Source organism: Carettochelys insculpta, chromosome 11, assembly GCF_033958435.1.
Source record: "Carettochelys insculpta isolate YL-2023 chromosome 11, ASM3395843v1, whole genome shotgun sequence".
In the NCBI taxonomy this organism is placed as follows: Eukaryota; Metazoa; Chordata; order Testudines; family Carettochelyidae; genus Carettochelys; species Carettochelys insculpta.
The window spans coordinates 13,943,838-13,964,294 of record NC_134147.1 but is presented as its reverse complement, the minus strand read 5'-3'; the positions used below and the strand labels follow the sequence as shown (position 1 = coordinate 13,964,294).

Below are 20,457 nucleotides of genomic sequence, written 5' to 3'. Positions count from 1 at the left end.
TTATGACAGCCCTCTGGTTGGGCCACACTTTGTGTTCCCCCTTCTGGGGGCAGAGTGTCACAGACCATCAGTCACTTCTTGACAGATGGGGATCGAGGGGACATGGACCCATCCTCCACTCTGGGTCTGGGCTTAGAGACCCTGTAGAAGACCACCACTTGCTTTGTCCCCTCTGATTCGTCTCTAGATCTCCCTGTGTCCCCAGCACCCTGTTTGCCCTTGTCTCAGGGTCTCAGCCTGCAGATCCCTGCTGCATGCCAGGACCTGCCTTTAGAAACCTGAGTTATTGCCTGCAGTACTGCTGTGTCTAGCATGCTGGCTGCCCTCTACCTTCAAGGCAGCCAGTCCTCCTCCTCCTCGCTCCAGAGAGTGAATCCAGCTGTTCTGCTCTGTGGCCCTCCTTACATGGGCTCGCCCAACCCTGACTGTCTGTTCCTTGTAGCTCCCCCTTTAATTGGCTGTCTCTTGCACATCCTCCCATGGATGCTTTAAGCCCTCATGGGCCAGTGTGGTGCAGATATCCCATCACATAATCATACTGAATTATGCCCATGTTTATATTGGTCTTCTGCGGTAGACACATTCCCTACAGATGAGCCTTTGGTACGGTACATGGTAGACACATTCCGTATTTTATCTAAGCCAGAATTAAACAGCAATCTCCAGACCATGTCCATTTAAAATACTCAGTTCTCATAAGGCTGCTTTTTAAATTATTCACCAACTAATATGCATGTGTGACTTTGTTTTCCCCTTCTGCTGTGGTGGTTCTTCTATCTGGGAGTGTAAATCAGCTCATGTTGTTACAGTGATATGCAGCTGAATTTTGATGTGTCCTTTAATGGCTAAGTGTTCTGGGGGCTGGTTTAGCTCAGTGGTTAGAGCATCAGCTTTGTAAACCCAGGGTTGTGAGTTCAGCCCTCAAAGGGACCTTTTGAGAGTTTTGGGCAGGTTAGATTAAAAAAAAATATATATATATCAGGGATAGTGATAGGTCCTGCTGTGAGTGCAGGGGACCAGACTCCGTGATCTCTTGGGGTCCCTTCCAGCACTATGAAATATGTGTGTATCTGTGTTTCATTTTATTTGACATTGGATTTATAGTGCATTGGTTTATATAAAATCTGTGATTTCATCTGTTAGATTTCAGTTAAATCACAATGATTTTTTTCCTTCCATTTTTTCCTGCAAATGTATCCGTTTATTTTTACAGGGAGAATAAGATAAAACAATCAAGTCATAATGTACCTGCCTTCAGGCATGCTCAAACCTGGCACCTCTGGAGCTTAGTGCAGGCACCTCTACAAGTTGAGCTAAAGGCCAGCTGGCTTTCGGTGTAGGCTGTAGAGGGGACACATTCTTTCTCTGTGAAGTGGTCTTGGTACCACTACATGGGACAGTGAACCACACATAGGTGTGTGGGTTGCAATAGCAGTTCATTACAGTGTGTGCTGAGGCCAGGGAGGAGTGGGGTGCCCCCACCTACCATTTATTTTTCAGGCTTCCACTTTAATGAGGATGACACAATTAAAAATAATCTATACAATGAGTCATTTTGATTTCTTATTGCAAAGAGATATTTTTGTTACACTTTTTAAAAAAAGTGTATTCTTTTAAACTTTTAATTGGGTACAAGGGTACAAGGGAGGTTCTGAAAACACACATACCAGTGGGAGCCACTTGTTAGGGGAAAAAGCGTAATCATTGTTTTCCTTGTCTTCTATTTGCCTCATGAAACTGGGAGGTTTACATCTTGTTATCTCTGCTGGAAGTTGGTGGTTTTAGTCTTTTGGAGAGCAAGATCCGTTCATCAGACAAAGATCCTGGCTGTGCCTCCCACTCATTTGTAGGCTGCTCCATTCCCAGCCTTGCAATTTTGAGACAACTGGTGTGGATCCATTGCAGTGCAGTGTTCATTACAAAGGCCCTGATCCTGCACTCAGCCCTGTGGAGACAGAAGGATCGGCTATGTGAACCTCAGAGCAGCCTGCAATAATAAAAGGACAAACCTGAAGTCCCTGTTTTGATATGTGTAGAATGGGAACTTGTCATTTAGTTCATACTAAAAATCACAGAAGTCATTAAGGCCGTGGCTACACTAGTCCCATTTGGTTTTGGGAAGAAGAGGCTTTCGAAATCCAGGTGTCCTTTCGAAAGTCCCCTGTCTACACAAGCAGCATGTGTTTTGAAAGCAGCACTTTCAAAACACATGCAGTCACCAATACGCGAAATGAGGCACTGCATATTCATGGCAGCGTCTCATTATCATCTGCTGAAGTGACTCATTAGCATCCCCCTCTTGAAAGGCAGGGGGTAGTGTAGCTACGGCCTAAATGAAAACGTCTGTCACTCTCAAAGCTGGTTTTTTTTTTTTCTTTTTTTCTCTTTAGGATAAAGTAGAAGTCGAAGTAATATGGCTTGTGGCTGTTAGAATCCGGGCACCCATTACACGAATGAAAACTGGTACCCAGGTTAGCAGAATTAGACTTTGGGGTCTTTCAACTCTTGTTGTGTGTTAGTTTTGTTAATTTTCAAATGTAATGTGCTAATGAGGATTACAAAGAAAAAGTTAATACTTGGCAAATATTTTCACATCAGCCAACCAAAGTTCTAAGCTTGATCAGGTGGAATAAAACATTAGTTCATGATTTTTTTTATATTAAGGATTGATGATACAAACCCTTCCTGTTAATTTGAGCATATCTCTAGTTAACTTAATGAGCCATTACTTGTGCCACAGTAAAGCACATGCTATTACACTCGTGTCTTAATTGTTAATGACAGCTCCTCCTTTGAGACAGTGTTTCTCCAACCACAAGTTGAGGAAACAAAAAAGCAGTCCAGCAGCACTTTAAAGACTAACAAAATAATTTATTAGGTGATGAGCTTTCATGGGTCAGACCCACTTCTTCAGACCATAGCCATACCAGAACAGACTCAATATTTAAGGCACAGAGAACCAAAAGTAGTAATCAAGGTTGACAAATCAGAAAAATTATTATCAAGGTGAGCAAATCATAGCGCAGAGGGGCAGAAGGTGGGGCGGGGGGAGTCAAGAATTAGATAAAGCAAAGTATGTAAAAGAGTCCTTATAATGACACAGATAATTGCCATCCTTGTTCAAACCAAGTGTTAATGTGTTGAATTTGAATATAAAAGAGAGTTCAACAGCCTCTGTTTCCAAATGGCTGTTAAAGTTCCTTTTCAGTAGAACGCAGACTTTCAGGTCATTAATAGAATGGCCCACTCCATTAAAGTGCTGGCTAATCAGGAGTGTTTTTATGTCTGTTTTATGCCCATTAATTCTTTGTCTAAGAGAGTTTGAAGTTTGTCCAATATACAAAGCATGTGGGCATTGTTGACGCATGATGGCATATATGATATTAGTTGAGGAACATGAGAATGTGCCTGTGATTCTGTGAATAATCTGGTTAGGTCCCGTGATGGTATCTCCAGAATAGATATGTGAACAAAGTTGGCAATGGGGCTTTTTGCAAGGAAAAGTTCCAGGATTGGTATTCTTGTGGTATAGTCTGTGGTTGTGGGTGAGAATCCTCATAAGGTTGGGAGGTTGTCTGTAGAAGAGAACAGGCCTGTCACCCAGGGCCTTCTGGAGTGTGGCATCCTGATTAAGGATAGGTTGTAGGTCTTTAATAAAGCATTGCAGTGGTTTGAGTTGGGGACTGTAGGTGATGACCAGTGGTGTTCTGTCATTGGCTTTTTAGGGTTTATCTTGGAGTAGCTGGTCTCAGGGTATTCATCTGGCCCTGTTGATTTGTTTTTTTATATCTCCTGGTGGGTAATTCAGGTTTATGAATATTTGGTAGAGATCTTGGAGTTTTTGGTCTCTGTCCGTAGGATCAGAGCAAATGCAATTTTACCTAAGGGCTTGACTGTAAACAATGGATCTAGTTGTGTGTGCAGGATGGAAGCTAGAAACATGTAGGTAAGTATAGTGGTCAGTGGGTTTCTGGTAGAGTACGGTACTGATCAGGCCATCCTTGATTTGTACTGTAGTGTCCAGGAAATCTCTCTCTCATGTGGAGTAGTTGAGACATAGGTTGATGGTGGGGTCCAGATTGTTAAAGTCTCTGGGGAATTCTTCTAGAGTCTCTACCACATCATAAAGATGTCATCAATGTATCGTAAGTAAAGGAGGGTTAATAGGGGGTGAGGAGCTGAGGAATCGTTGTTCCAGGTCAGCCATAAATATATTAGCATATTGTGGGGCCATGCGGGTGCCCATATCAGTTCCACTAATCTGGAGGTATAAATTGTCCCCAAATTGGAAATAATTGTGGGTGAGAACAAAGTTACAGAGGTCAGACACCAGAATGGCTGTGGTGACATCAGAGACAGTATTCCTGATCGCCTGTAGTCCATCTTCATGTGGAATATTAATGTACAGAGCCTCTACATCCATGGCGGCAAGGATGGTGTTGTCAGGAACTTTTCTGATGTTTTGTAATTTCCTCAGGAAGTCAGTGGTAACTTGGAGATAGCTGGGAGTGTTGGTGGCATAGGGTTTTAGGAGGGAGTCCACATAACTGGATAGTCCGGTGGTAGGGGTGCTTATACCAGAAATGATAGGGTATCTGTGGTTTCGAGGTTTGTGGATTTTGGGAAGTAAATAGCATAATCCAGGTTGGGGCTGAGATGGTGTGTCTGAGTGAATAAGGTCCTGAGTAGCAGCAGGGAGTTCCTGAAGTAGTAGTTGTAATTTCCTTTGGAATTCCAAAGTGGGATCAGAGGAGAGAGGTCTGTAAAATTTGGTGTTGGAGAGTTGTGGGGCTGCATCCTGTTCATAGTCTGATTTATTCATGATGACAACAGCAGCCTCTTTGTCAGATGGTTTGATTATAATGTCTGGGTTATTTTTGAGGCTCTGGACAGCATAGCGTTCAGCATAGTTGAGACTGTCTCTCGTTTGGTATTGTTTGTATATAATGTCAGTCTGAGCACGGTTGTGGAAGCATTGTACACAGAAATCCAGACTTGCACTATAACTATCTGGGGGAGTCCACACAGAGTTCTTCTTTTGGTGTGGGTGGGCTGTGGAGGCGGGGGGGCGGGTCGAGAGAGTCAGACTGCTGTTCGTAGGTGTGGTGGAAGAATTCCTTTAGATGGAGGCAGCGAAAGAAGGCTTCGGGGTCACCACAGAATTATATTAAGTTTGTGGAGGAAGTGGAACAGAAAGGAAGACCCCTGGATAAAAGAGATTCTTCTGCTGGGCTGAGTTGGTAGCTGGACAGGTTAACAATATTTTTAGTTGAGCTGTGGTGGTTGTAGTTGTAGTATCCTGAGGTATGAAGTATTTGGTTGAGGAAGAGGTTCTTACAAAAGGGAGTGGTTTAAAACTTTTTAATGCAAGGGTTATTGGCATTGTGAGAGTCCTATGCATGATATCACTTCAAAGGTTCACTTGGTAACCTATATTTTAAAAAAGCATTATTTCTTGAATAATAAATCTCTCAGTTTGGTTTGTAAATTTTATTTTGAGTTGTTTCCTGTCTTCCTTCCTTAATCGTGTAACAAATTTCTCTCCTGAAGTCACACCTTTTTCAAGCAAAACTCTGCTCGTCTGCTTTCAGATGCCAGTTTACGTGATGGGCATCACCAGTAATCAGACCCCTTTCTCATTTGGCAATGCATTGCCAGGGTTAACGTTTCATTGGTCTGTCACCAAGAGAGATATCCTGGACGTCAAGACAAGACACAACGAGGTAAATTCTACTGTGAACCTGGAAATGGAGTTGGGGGGAGTGTTTTGTTTTGTTTTTTTTAAAGAGGCCAAACTTCCCCAGAATGGGAATTGAGAAGATCTACTGCATCCATTTGACCCAGGAGGGATACCTGTGTTAGTGTCAAAGATGGCATTCCTTTCTTGCCAATTCACATTATCTCCTTGGACACAATTAATGAATATTTCCCATTTCAGGCCTTCCTTCAGCTGCCAGCAAAATACAACTTTGCTATGGATGTTTATGGCAGAGTGAAGGGAAGAACAGGGCTGAAAGTTGTTGTGAAAGCCACTGATCCTACTGCAGAACAGTTACACAGCCTGGCAGGGGAGCTCTCAGATGAAATCCAAATTCAGGTAAAGTCATCTGGCTGAATTGTCTCTTTTTAAACAAGAATCTACGTATTAATCAGTGTTACAGGTCTGAATTAAATACAGCGGTAAAAGTACATATCCAGCCTTAGACCCCACTAGATATAGATGCCATAGGTGGCATCTCCCACTGCTAAGTGAAGAGATTAATTTGGGGTTAAGTGTTTGGCATTCAGACCCTGTTAGTGTCTGAATATAATTTTGTTGTATTTTCTTTTAAAATGGGACGGTACTGAAAGTGCCTTTTGATTGGCTGTGGTATTAAGAAAAAGTAACCTTTAAGATGCTATGGTAGGTGGTTCTTTCAGACTACATGTCATTGGCCACATTAAGATTAATTTTGTGTGGTGGTGATGCGGGCTATGTCACTCAAGCCTTCAGTGCCATTTTACCAGTGTGGTCTGCTCTCAGTAATACAGATATAGAAAGATTTACTTGATAGTAACCGAGATGCGTATCATGCCCACTAGAGCCACTCAGAGAGGGAATTTCACCTTCACTACCTTGAGGTTCACAGAAGTGGAGTTTGGGTAAGAAATCCATCTTTCAGTAAGCCAGTGTGGGGAGAACATCTCCACCCTCTGGATTTTGTCACAAGAGGGAATGATATGAGGAGCACGTATTAAAAACAACGTATTAAAATCTCACGTGTCTATGAAGCAAAGTGACCTTCATTGTTGTCTTTTGAAACAGTGACTAAAGTCAGAGTTGCTGTGAGTTGAAAAATAGAGGATAGCGAATCCAGTGAAAAAATATTAGACAAGTATAGAATTTTAGTTAAATGTCTAGATTTATTGTGAAGAGAAATGCGTATTTGTCAAGAAATGAGACACCCAGCATTTAGCCCCCTCTTCACAAGCTGTTATGTTGAGAAGCCAGCTGTGCCTGGCTTTAATGAGAGAGACTAAATCTTCCCACATTCTAAAATATAAACACCACTGCTGCCTATTATTAAAAATCATATTTTAAAAGTTTCTCAAAAATTGCTGCCTTTGCATTTTCACCTTTGTGCCTAAGTGACTCTACTTCAAATGTGCACAGTATGTTGTTACAAGTAATTTACAGATATGAACAATTTGTGAATATATTTTTTTCTTTTAGTTTTTTTATAGCAGGGAAACATTTCAACCCTGTATTTGCATATGTGCATGTGAGTAACTTTACCCTCTTCATCGAGTGTCCCTGTGGGTGCTCCACAATAGGTGTCGGGCTTGCCCGGCGCCGCAGATCGGAAATCTTCCAGCAGTTTCTCCTGGATCGTGCATGCACCGGGGCGCGCCACTCCCCTGCGCGCCCCCGGCCACGTGCGCAATCCAGTCCCCACCAGTTCCTTCTCAACCACCATCGGCTGCAGACGGAATCCGCTCAGGCTACGGCCAGAGTCAGATTAGATAGTGTTTCTACGTGTAAATTGTTGTTTTTTTCCGGTTAAAAAAAAAAAAAAAGGACAAAGAGAATATCAAAAATATATATATATATATATCATAAAAAGAGAGAGAGGAGCGGAGAAGAAGAGTGGACGTAAGGCCAGTAGGCCTCCCGCTGCCCTGCAGGCCAGTGTCCGCGATTCGGGTAAACAGGCACGGATTAAGTGCTAAGTACCCTATTAACAGTAAAAGACTCACCGTGATGGCCTCTTCAGGCTTTAAAAAGTGTGAGTCTTGCCGTGAAGCTATGCCGGCCTCCGATGGGCACAGTGAATGTATCCGATGCCTGGGGGAATCACACATTACCCAGAAGTGTTCCCACTGTGCTAAGCTCACAGCCAGGGGCAGGAAAGACAGAGAAATGCGTCTTAAAATGCTCTTGTTTGACAAGGCCCTCCAGCCGGACTTGCCGGAGAGGCCTCAACCAGAAGGGCCCTCTGGGTTCCACAAGAGGAAGGCAGCTTCTTTGACCCCCTCGGTGCAGAAACGGAGGAAACTCTCCCCAGCTTGATCCTTGCTGGCGGTTTCAGCGAGCGGGACGGGCGGAGCACACAGCCCCCAGCCACATACTCAGGCAAGCGGCAGCGCACGTGGCAGAGGCTGAGCCTCCGGTTACAAAACAGCCGGCACGCACGGCGCCCAGAGCGTCGGCCAGGCGAGCGCCGGAACCAGCAGCACCGCCGCAGGCGGCACCAACCCCCACGGCACCAACGGTGCAGGGCCAACAGGCATGGAGCCTGCAGGCACCGGAGGACGTTACCCACGCGGCACCACAGCTGAGCGGTCCGAGCGCGGCGCCGAAGCGGGGCCGAGATCACCGGCGCGGGAGGGGGCGGTGCCAGCCCCGCAGGGGAGGGGAAAGGCAAGAACAAAAACCCGGCACCGCAGCCCTTCTCCAGACAAGGCTGGGCTGCTACTGACAACAAGCCCTCCCCCTGTGCTACACACGCCTCTCAGAAGGCCTGGGTCTCCACCGCCTATCCAGAACCTCTTTCTCCGTTCCTCCAATCAGCGTCACCATGGCTTGGGCCACCTTCACCCTTTCTGGGATTGGATCCCCTGGAGTACTACCACAAACCAGTTTCACCACTATCCGTGTCATCATGGAGGTCTCGCTCTCCTAGACATTGGGGGTACACACCCCGAGAGTGGTCCAGGTCTCCATCCCTGGACCCGTGCCCATGCTGCCATGGTCGTTCTTATCATGCTGGACACAGACACCCCAGGCCTACGCCCAGGGGCAGGTACCCCCCGGCCGTCCAATACCCCCGTGGACACTCTCTATCAGGGATGGAAACACAGTTATCTCAAGGGGAGATATTTTAGAACCCCGAGACTTTCCTTCGCAATCCTCCAGCGAGCAGGTGTATCATCGGCTGCAGGAACCTGAGAGTTCGAGGGAGGTTTATCCTAGTGGTTCCTCCTCATCCTCCCCAGATGAGGCCATGGCCCCCGGGGATGTTGCTCTCCCGGATGACCTCAAACAGTTCCAGGAGCTGTTTAAAAGGGTGGCTTTCACGCAAGGCATTCAAACGGCAGAAGTGCAGGAGAAACATCACAAACTCCTGAAAAATATGAGACCCCCGGCTTCATCCAAAAGTGCTATCCCGCTGGACGAAGCCATTATGGAGTCAGCCACTACCATATGGCAGACTCTGGCCTCCGCTCCGCCTATGAACAAGAGAGCGGATAAGAAGTACTTCGTCCCGGCAAAGGGCATGGAGTTCCTCTTCAGTCACCCACAACCAAATTCTTTGGTGGTCGAATCGTCCCAGCAGAGGTCAAAGACTTCTCAGTACAAATCGGGGGGATCGGACAAAGATGCCAAAAAGCTAGAGCTGTTTGGCAGGAAGGTATATTCCTCTTCCACCCTGCTACTGAGAATGGCAAATTATGCGGCACACCTAGCGAACCATAATTTTAATAATTACTCCAGGCTTACTTCTCTCATGGATTCACTTCCGGAAGATAAGTAGCCGGTGTTAAAGGCAATTGTGCAAGAGGGCTACGCAGCTTCGAGAATGGGAGTCCAGATCACCCTGGATGTGGCAGATACGGCGGCACACTCAACGGCTACAGCAGTGGTCATGCATAGAGAATCTTGGCTCCAGACATCGGGTATCCCGAGGGACCTACAGGCGAAGATCGTGGATCTTCCCTTTGACACGCAAAAGTTGTTTGCAGATTCAACCGACTCGGTCCTCCACTCTAGTAAGGTCTCGAGAGCTACACTTAGAACCCTGGGTATTTATACTCCTCCATATAGGAAAAAAAAATATTACACTCAGCAAAGACGCTACCCGTACCAACCACAGCATGCGCAGTATCAACGGGGCTACGACCAAGGGCGACATCAACAACAGCAACAGTACAGAACTCCCAGACGACGTTCTCAACAAAGCCGTACACCCTTGGGACAGGCCAAAAGGCAACAAGTTTGACGGGCATGTCGAGGGCTGCACTATCACTGCCATCGCGCAGTGCCACTCTCATCTCATGTTCCATCATCGCCTCAGACCGTTTCACTCCCAATGGCAAAAGATCACCGCAGACAAATGGGTGCTGGAGATCATAGCCACGGGTTACGCAATCCCCTTCCAGTCGCTCCCACCGATGAAGCCTCCTTCTAGGCCTCACCTCCGGGACGCTACCCACGAGGCGAGGCTCAAGCAGGAGGTGGACCACCTTATGTTCATAGGGGCGGTGGAAAGAGTGCTGGAACAATTCCAGGGGAAAGGTTTTTATTCACTCTACTTCCTCACAGAGAAGAAAACAGGAGGCTGGAGGCCCATCTTAGATCTTCGGGGCCTCAACCGCTACTTACGCAAGCAACGTTTTTGGATGATTACAGTCGCCTCCATACTCACGGCACTGGACGGTGGAGATTGGTTTGCAGCCCTCGACTTACAAGATGCTGACATTCATAAAACGATCCACCCAGCACACAGGCGCTTCCTCCGCTTCATGGTTGGCAAGGAACACTTCCAGTACAGGATTCTACCGTTCGGCCTCTCCTCGGCCCCCAGAGTCTTTACCAAAACCCTGGCAGTGGTGTCAGCCTACTTGCACAGACGGGGGGTGTTTATATTCCCATACCTGGACGACTGCCTACTGAAAGGGGCCTCGAAGGCAGAGGTCCTACGCATGATCCACATCACAGCGGACACGTTTTCTTCGCTGGGCCTAGTCATCAACCTCGCGAAGTCAAAGACCGACCCCACACAAGACATAGAGTTCATAGGGGCACGCATAAACTCTATCACAGCAAGGGTGTACCTACCCGGCGCCCGCTTCCACGCCATCATTTCACTGGTGCAAGTCATCACATACAGCCCCATGGTGCCAGTCTTAATGTGCTTACAGCTGCTGGGCCACATGGCGGCAGCGACGTTTGTGGTACAAAATGCCAGATTGCACATGCGAAGCCTGCAGCATTGGCTGGCGAGCGTCTACAAACCGGCATCCTACACTGTCCGCAGGGTGGTGTCACCCACGACAGAGGTGCGCAGATCCCTGGCGCGGTGGATAAACCCCAAGAACTTGCTAGCAGGGGTGCCTTTTCACCAACCACAAAATTCTATTTTTCTTACTACCGACGCCTCCCAAGTAGGATGGGGAGCGCACATCGGCGACAAGGTGATGCAGGGGCTATGGTCCCCTGCGGAACAGACACTGCACATAAACATACTGGAGCTCAGAGCAGTTTTCAAAGCCTGCAAACATTTTCGAGACCACATATATGGCAGAGTAGTCGGGATCAATACAGACAATACCTCCACTATGTTTTACATAAATCGACAAGGAGGAGCCCGATCCCATGCCCTATGTGCGGAAGCAGTCCGACTGTGGAACTGGTGCATCGCCAACAACATAACGTTGAAAGCCTCGTTCTTGCCGGGCGCTCACAACGTGAAAGCAGATCAGCTGAGCAGGCGCTTCGCACTCACGCACGAATGGCAGATCCGCTCCGATCTGCTACGACCGATCTTTCATAGATGGGGGTTTCCCCAGATCGATCTGTTTGCCACCCAGCACAAAAAGAAGTGTCCCCAGTGCTGCTCCAGGGCAGGAGTGGGACGGGGGTCCCTGGGGGACGCATTCATGATTTCATGGAAGGGCCCCCTACTTTACGCGTTCCCCCCCCACAGCGCTTATCCACAAGGTCTTGCAGAAAGCCAGAAGGGAGAGAGCTCGCATGATACTAGTAGTCCCAGCGTGGGATCGGCAGCAATGGTTTCCCTTGCTTCTGCGCATGTTGGACCGTCCACCGCTCCCTCTACCGGTGGCTCCGGACCTACTCACACAGGTTCAGGGGTCCATAGTGCACCTGCACCCTCAGGGCCTGCGCCTACAAGCATGGTTAATCCATGGCTCAGCTCCTTAGAAAGCACATGTACGGAGGGAGTACAACAAGTCCTGGAAAGTAGCCGAAGGACCTCCACGAAGAAGACTTACAAGCAGAAATGGACTCGATTCACAGCCTGGTGTTCCGCCAAGCAGTTAGCTCCCCTTGACATTCCTATACCGATAATACTAGAATACTTATTGGACCTCAAGAGGGGCGGGCTTTCCTTATCCTCGCTAAAAGTCCACCTCTCCGCTATATCAGCCTTTCAGCATACAGAGGAAGGGCCCACGGTATTCGCCCATCCTATAGTTACCAGGTTCCTGAAGGGGTTGGTAAACATGTACCCCCCTCGGAAACCGCTTCCAGCATCGTGGAACTTGGACTTGGTGCTCAGCACACTAACGGGTCCACCTTTTGAACCATTAGCCACGCTTCCCCTATGTCTCCTTATGACAAAAACAACCTTCCTCCTTGCAATTACGTCAGCTCGCAGGGTCAGTGAGCTCGCAGCAGTTATGGCAACGCCGCCCTGCACAGTATTCTCAAAGGAGGCGGTAACCTTACGGCTGCACCCAGCCTTTGTTCCAAAAGTTTCTTCAGAATTCCATCTTAACGAACCAATAGTTTTATCCTCATTTTACCCGAAGCCTCACAGCTCCAGCAAAGAGGCATGCCTGCACCTCCTGGACGTGAGGAGGGCGTTGCCCTTCTATGTAGACAGAACTTAATCCTTCCGGAAGACGGGCAGGCTTCTAGTGTCTCTCGCTCCCAGGTCAAAAGGGGAAGGCCTCTCTTCACAGAGAATTTCAAAGCACATTGTGTCCTGTATAAAAATGTACTACGAGCTTCGAAAGACTCCTTTGCTGGCCCCGCCTAGGGCTCACTCCACCAGGGCGGTGGCAGCGTCAGCAGCCTTCTTCAAGGGCATCGCCTTGAAAGACATCTGTAGAGCGGCGACCTGGTCATCCTACGATACCTTTGCCAAACATTATGCCCTACATCGGGTATTCCACGAGGATACCCGTCTGTCGACAGCAGTCCTTTCGGGGGCAAGCTGCACATAAACCAATTACCCACCTCCTTTCTTGGGTTACTGCTGGGTAGTCACCTATTGTGGAGCACCCACGGGGACACTCGATGAAGAAAGAGAAGTTACTCACCGTAGTAACGGTGGTTCTTCGAGATGTGTCCCCGTGGGTGCTCCACCACCCGCCCATCCTCCCCACTTCAGATCTCTGTCTAGTGTTTTTCAGGAGCATTCGAGGCGGTTGGTCAAGGAACTGGTGGGGACTGGATCACGCACACGGCCGGGGGCGCGCAGGGGAGCAGCGTGCGCCGGCGCATGCGCGATCCAGGAGAAATTGCTGGAAGATTTCCGATCTGCGGCGCCGGGCGAGCCCGACTCCTATTGTGGAGCACCCACGGGGACACATCTCGAAGAACCACCGTTACTACGGTGAGTAACTTCTCTTTCATCTAGACCCATTAAAGCCATGCGATTAAAGTTATTTACATGCATAAGTAAGCACATGCAGGATTCTGACCTTATTCCATCATAAAGGACAAGGTGGTGCAAGATTTAACACAACCTTCCTGGTTAGAATGCTTCTGATTCTTACATCATGGCATATAGCATGAATGGTGGGCTAGTGCTGTTTGGCTATGGATTTAGTGGTTAATATGTCACCATAATAAATGAAAAAACTCAGAGGTTGCCTTTTTTAAAAAAGGTTCATTTGAGATCTTGACTGTTGTCAGACTTAAGATTGCATGGATGATTTTGATAATAAGAGTTGGCAGCTTTATGAGTCAGTTGTAGTTTCTCAGCTGAATTCTTTGTATTTCTCCTTTGAGGGGTGTCCCTGAGGGTGCTCTACATAAGTTGTTTCAGCACCTTGCACTTCTAGTCAGAAGATTTTTAGCAGTGGTACCCCAGCGGCAGTGCTTGCCCGACACACAGATCACGCAGCTGTTGCACACCACCTACCATCCTCAGTTCCTTTCTACTGCCATTGGTTTAGGTCAGAACCCTTGCAGCTCCCAGTTTACCTCCCAGTTAGTTTTTCTCTAAAGTACTTTTTTCTCTTTTTCCCCTAAAAAAAAGTTTCACTTAGGTCTTCGTTAGACAGTTTAATTTTTTTTCTCTTACTGTTGGATTCAGCATCCATTGGCACTATTTCTGCCATTATGTCTGGTCCCCCAGGCTTCAAAAAGTGTTCCTCATGCTTTCTCTCAATCCCAGTTTCTGACGGTGATGACCAATGCTAAGGCTTACCCCAGAAGTGCATTCACTGTAAAAAATTGTCAGCGAGGCCCTTAAAGGCAAGGGGTCTCCAACTAAAACTTATCCTAATGGAGAAATCCCTCAGACTGGCTTCGGGCCCTGATGTGAGCTCCCCACCAAGGCAACCTTTGCCCACAGCAGCCTCTGACCAAGTGTAACCCACACACCTATGTGTGGTTTGCTGTCCCATGTTATACAAGGAAAGAATGAGTTTCCTCTCCAGCTGTAGCTGCATGCCAGCTGTCTGTTAGCTCAAACTGCAGAGGCTCTCCACTAAGCTCCAGAGGACCAAGGTTAGAGTCTGCCCCTGGGCGGTTACACAAGAACCAGCTAAATAGAAGTTAGCCGTGAAGCACAGACTCTCTGCCTCGCCACATGGAGAACAGCCCAAGAAGAAGCATTCTCCAGCACATAAATCTGCCTCAGTACCAACAGGAAAGTCTTCTGTGGACCTCGAGGCACCAGGCCTGCCTGATACTCAGATGGCCTGAGGGGATGAGGCAAAGCAAAAGCTGGCCCTGATTCCTGCAGCACAACCAAAGAAACAAGTGGCTCTGGCACCAAAAAAGTCAATACTGACTCCTGATAAGCCATCTCAGCATAGTTCACACCGGTTCCGACTTACAGATATCATCAGCACCAGCAATGGTACAACCATCCATTCTGCTCACCCCAGGTGCCTTGGTACCAACCCCTGCTGTACCACTGGTACTGATTGTCTCTGCGCTGGCAGCTCTATCCACCCAAGCTGACCTTGCAGTCACATCAGTGCCCAGCACACCACTCTTCAGCACCAACACAACCCTGATGTGTGCCATGCACCAGTGCTGATCTTCAGATCTTTTGGGGACCTGTTCAGGCAAGTAGCTGAGTCCTTGGAGATGTCCCTCTCTGAAGTGCCTGAACCAGTGCATAGACTGACTGATATCCTTCATCGTTCCCCAAGCGCTGAAGTGGCTCTTCTAGTTAACCATTCCAGAATAGACTCTGCTAAGGAGCTATGGCAAACCCCAACAACCATCCCACCAAAAGCTAAGCGGGCAGATAGGAAATACTATGTCCTGGCGAAGGGAGTAGTTTCTGTTAACGCATCACTGTCCTAACTCCCTTCTGATAGACGCCATTCATAACGGGGTAAACAGACTCAATTCTGCTACACCTCATATGACAAAGACCGGAAGTCTATGTCTGTGCAGCAGCGTTACTTCACAATAAGCTATTCTGAAAAAAGATTTTCTAGAATAGCTTATTCTGAAATATATCAGAGAGGTAGCTAGCTGAGTTAGTCTGTATCTTCAAAAACAACAAGAAGTCCTGTGGCACCTTACAGACTAACAGATAAGTTGGAGCATCAGCTTTTGTGGGCAAAGACCGCTTTGTCAGATGCATGAGTTGGGGGGTTTCAGAGGAGGGTATAAAGAGGAAGTCTCAATCAAGGGTAGGGCCAGAATTGACAAGGTCTGTTCAGTCACAGAGGATGTGGCCCATTATCAACAGTTTGTGGGAAGTTGTGAACATCAAGAGAGGAGAAATCAAATCAGTTCAGTCAGGGAGAATGTGGCTCGTTATCGGTAGTTAATATGGAGTTGTGAACATCAAGAGTGGAGAAACTGCTTTTGTAATTGGCCAACCATGGCCAGTCTCTGTTCTGTCCTTGGTTGATGGAGTCAAATTTATAAATGAATTGTAGCTCTGAACTCTCTCTTTGGAGTTTATTTTTGAAATTTTTTTGTTGTAGGACTGCTACTTTAAAAGCTGTTACTGAGTGTCCAGGGAGATCGAAGCGTCCTCCTACCAGTTTTTGTATGCTACCATTCCTGATGTCAGATTTGTGTCCTTTTATTCTTTTATGTAGAGACTGTCCAGTTTGACCAACGTAAATTGCAGTGAAACTCTGAAATAGTGCAGCTACTCAAAATGCATTTTGACATAGAGCTGAGCTATTTAGAAATAGCACATTTACACACAATAGAGCCTGTTTCGAAACAGAGACATTGGATGCACTATGGTTTATTTTGAAATAGGCTCTACTTCCTGTCTACACAGCCCCTATTTCAAAATAGGTGTCATTCCTCATACAGTGAGGTTTACCATTTTCGAAATAAGACACCCTTTGAAATTATTTTGAAATTTGAAATTTTGGAATTATTTTGTAATAGCTGTTGCATTGTTCAGATGCTTCCAAAATTATTTAGGAATAGCAGCTCTCATTCAGAGATAACTTAGTTGCGTAGACACACCTGAAGGCCATGTCTACACTTGCCCCCTCCTTTTGGAGGGGGCATGTTCATGAGGCACTGACATAACTATGCAGTGCCTCATGAGTGTAATGGTGGCTGCACGTTATTCGAAAGTTCCACTTTCGGAATATATGCTGCCAACGTAGATGGGGGCCTTTCAAAAAGATGCCTGACTTCAAAAGCCCCTTCTTCCTAAAACCAAATAGGAACAAGGGGCTTTCAAAGCCAGGGATCCTTTTGAAAGGCCCCCATCTACATGGGTGGCATGCGTTCCAAAAGTGGCACTTTCAAATCGCACGCAGCTGCCATTATGCTAATGAGGTGATGCATAGTCATGTCAGTGCCTCATTAGCATCTTCGGAACTGCCTCATTAACATGCCCCCTCAAGTGTAGACACAGCTAAAGAGATTAGACCTCGTAGACCAAAAATCCCATTCTTCTGCATCTCTTCAGTTTAGAATTGCTGACTACTCAGCCCTGTTAACAAAATACACAAACAATTTATTCCAGAAAATGAATGTGTTTATTGAACAGCTGCCAGCAGACTACATATCTCACTCCATGGCCAACTTGTCAGAAGGTTCTTTAATAGCCAGAACAGCCCTTCAAGCATCTCTGGATTCTGCTGACACTGCAGCCCATTCCCTCTCCTCTGCAGTGATAATGAGACAGGAGTCCTAGCTCCACTTGTCCAGTTTTCCTAAAGCATTGCAAACCAGAATTGGAGAACTTTCCTTTGAAGGCCACAATTACCTGCTCCACGGATGTGTCCCTACATGCTGTGAAAGGTGATATAATACACTTAAAACATTGGGGACATGTCTACACTTTCTAAAAACTTTGAAATAGCTATGCTAATGGACAAATCAAAGAATACTAATGAGGCGCTGAAATGCACATTCAATGCCTCATTAGCATGCCGCCGGCCACGGCACTTCAAAAGTGCCGCAGTTCACTCACCCGCAGCTCGTCTACGTGGGGGTCCTTTACGAAAGGACCCTGCCAACATCAAAATCCCCTTATTCTTGTCAGCTATAAGGGGATTTCAATGTTGGCAGGGTCCTTTCGAAAAGGACCACCGTGTAGATGAGCCGTGGGTGAGCAAACTGTGGCACTTTCGAAGTGCCGTGGCCGGCGGCGTGCTAATGAGGCGCTGAATGTGCATATCAGCACCTCATTAGTATTCTTTGATGTGGCCGTTAGCATGGCCATTTCAAAGTTTTTAGTAAGTGTAGACATAGCCTGGGTGTGTGTGTGTATCTCAAACCAAAAAGAAAAAAGGATATTACTATACCCAGCACTTCCACCTGTCTCCCTGTCAGCAGTCATGCTCCTCTGACCAAAGGAAGAGGCAAAGACAATCTAGAAGGCAGCCGCAGCAGGAACGATCTTTATCTTCCCAACAATCTACCTTGAGACAATTGTTTTGAATTATCGGGCAAGGGTTCAACAGATCTCCCTTGCCAGCAGCCTCCAGAGTACCAATCTTACCACCACCAACTCCCACTTTTCTACCTACTACGGAATTCTGTAACTCTTCTTTGAGTAGTGTCCTTATTGGTGATCCACTCTGGGTGTCGGTGTGCCCTTGAGCCAGTGCTTGGAGATTCTTCTGAACTTGTGGTTTCTCACACTATGCATGTGCAGTAGTGCCTCCTTGTTCTGTCTGGCACATGCATAGCACAGACCCCTCAGTTCTTTCTCTACCATCTTTAGCAGCATATGGAGTTTCTCTCTCTGGCTGCGTCTACACGACAAGATAAATTCAATTTTTAATAAATTTGATTTTTTTTAACCTCGTTCTTATGAGTTCAGTTTTAAATGTCCACAGAGCTTCTTGAAATTCAACCCATTGTATTTCCATGTCGAGTTTCTGCATCCCCATTACCCTGTGCAAGTTCGACAGTGTGAGCAGTGTATTATTGGTGTCTATCCCACAATGCCTTAGTCCCAGTTGCTTATGAATGTTTCATGTTTAAATCCCAGAATGCAAAGCACCATCCCAAAATTCAGAGCATCCTGTAACTGCATGAAAACTAACTGGAAATCATGCCATTTTCAGTGGCATTTTCTCTCCCAGTGCAAGCATGGCTCCCCAAATGGTTCAACTCGGCACACATCATTTTGGCAACCACACGGGGGCCATGGCTACACTAGCTCCGCTCTTTCAAAAGGGGGATGCTAATGAACCACTTCGTCAGATGCTAATGAGGTGCTGCTATGAATATGCAGCACTTCATTAGCATAACAGTGGCAGCACAGGTTTCGAAAGTGTTGCTTTTGAAACGCATGCCGCCGGTGTAGACAGGGGCCTTTCAAAAGGACCCCCTGGATTTTGAAAGCCCCTTCTTCCCAAAACCAAATGGGAAGAAGTGGCTTTCAAAATCTAGGGGGTCCTTTCGAAAGGCCCCTGTCTACACCGGTGGCATGTGTTTAGAAAGAGGAACTTTCGAAAAGCACACGGCCACAATTATGCTAATGAGGCACTGCATATTCATGGCAGTGCCTCATTAGCATCTGCCAAAGTAGTTCATTAGCATCCTCCTTTCGAAAAGGAGGGGGCTAGTGTAGCCACGGCTGGGATGTTGCACAATTTTGCCTTCAGTTAGTTCAGTATCATGATGATGATGGTTTTGAAGAGTAAATCTCACAGCTGTGGTCCAAGAACTCCCAGCTGCTAGCTGCCCTGGATGCACTGGTGACAGTAGAGCAGCAGTTTTGGACTCAAGATCTGCACACCCTGGTGGGACCACATTGTTTTGGAGTCCTGGGACAACCCGCAGTGGGTGCAGAACTTTCGCATGCATAAACCTACTTTTATGAAATTTTTTGATGTGCTGGCCCCCACCCTAAAGTGCAATAACCCAAGAATGAGGTGGGGTTTAATAGTTCAGAAGTGAATGGCAATCGCTGTGTGGAAGCTTTGCAGTGCCCCACAGTTACTGGTCAGTGGCAAATCAATATGACATGGGCAGATCTACAGTGGGGTCTGTGGTGATGCAGGTGACCCATACAATCTGTCGGCGTCACCTCAGGAAGACTATGACCCTGGGAGATGTACGGGCAATAGCAGATGGTTTTGGTGCCCCAGAGTTTTCCTAGCAGTGGTGGGTCAATAGATGTCACACACATCCGCATCATGGCCCTGAGCCACTTGGCCTCTGAGTATAGAAACCAAAAGGAGTACTTCTCCATGGTTTTGCAGGGTTTGGTAGGTCACAAAGATTGTTTCATCGACATCAACATTGGATGGTCAGGAAGGGTTCACGAAGGGCACATTATCAAAATTCTGGGCTTACAGAAAGCTCCTGGATGGAACTTTTGTCCCAGGCCAGAAAATCCCAGCTGGTGCCGTGGAGATGCCTATTGTAATATTGGGCAACCCTGCTTACTTCTGCTTCCTTGCCTTCTGAAGCCCTTGACAGAAGTCCGGGACCCCAGAAAGGAAAACTTCCATCAGAGACCCAGCAGGTGCAGAATGGTGGTTGAATGCTCCTTTGGCCATTTAAAAGCGAGGTTCAGATGCTTATTGACCCATTTGGAACTTTCTGAAACTAATGTCTTCACCATGATTACAGTGTGCCCTACTTTACACAATATTCGTGAATCCAGATGGAAGACTTTCCTGTGAATCTGGAATTCCGAAGCGGAGGGCATAGGCAGGGCTTACTCGCAGCCACCTACACAACCAACCCCCAGTAACCACACTGAGGCAGCAGCAGTAAGAGCCACTTTAAAACATAGTTTTATGAATGATCTTTGGCACACATGCTACCAATGTATTTCTCTGTCATAACGCCAATAAGTTATACCATGTCTTAATGAATGAAAGTTTTTACTTAGTGGGAGGCAATTAAGTTGCAGTAAGTAGAATGCGTGTGGCGGGCAGCTGTGCCTTCAGCCCTCCCCCAACCTGCCTGGTTCCCTCAGCCATGCATCCACTGTGGACCTGGACATATCAGTGGGCAGCTGTGCCTTCAGCCTTCCTCCCAACCCCCGCAATGATTTGTGTTCCCTACCACTCCTGCATGCCACAAAATCTCAC

General features: G+C 47.0%; 1 protein-coding gene across 1 annotated transcript in view; it reads left to right on the top strand.

Moving 5' to 3' along the window:
- Positions 1-20,457, top strand: part of NUP210 (nucleoporin 210) — a 170,168-nt gene that overhangs the window by 108,323 nt on the left and 41,388 nt on the right. The window contains exons 26-28 of the mRNA XM_075005043.1: positions 2,391-2,471; positions 5,592-5,723; positions 5,939-6,097. Of these exons, the coding sequence (XP_074861144.1) occupies positions 2,391-2,471; positions 5,592-5,723; positions 5,939-6,097 (372 nt within the window). The remainder of the gene's footprint in view (positions 1-2,390; positions 2,472-5,591; positions 5,724-5,938; positions 6,098-20,457) is intronic.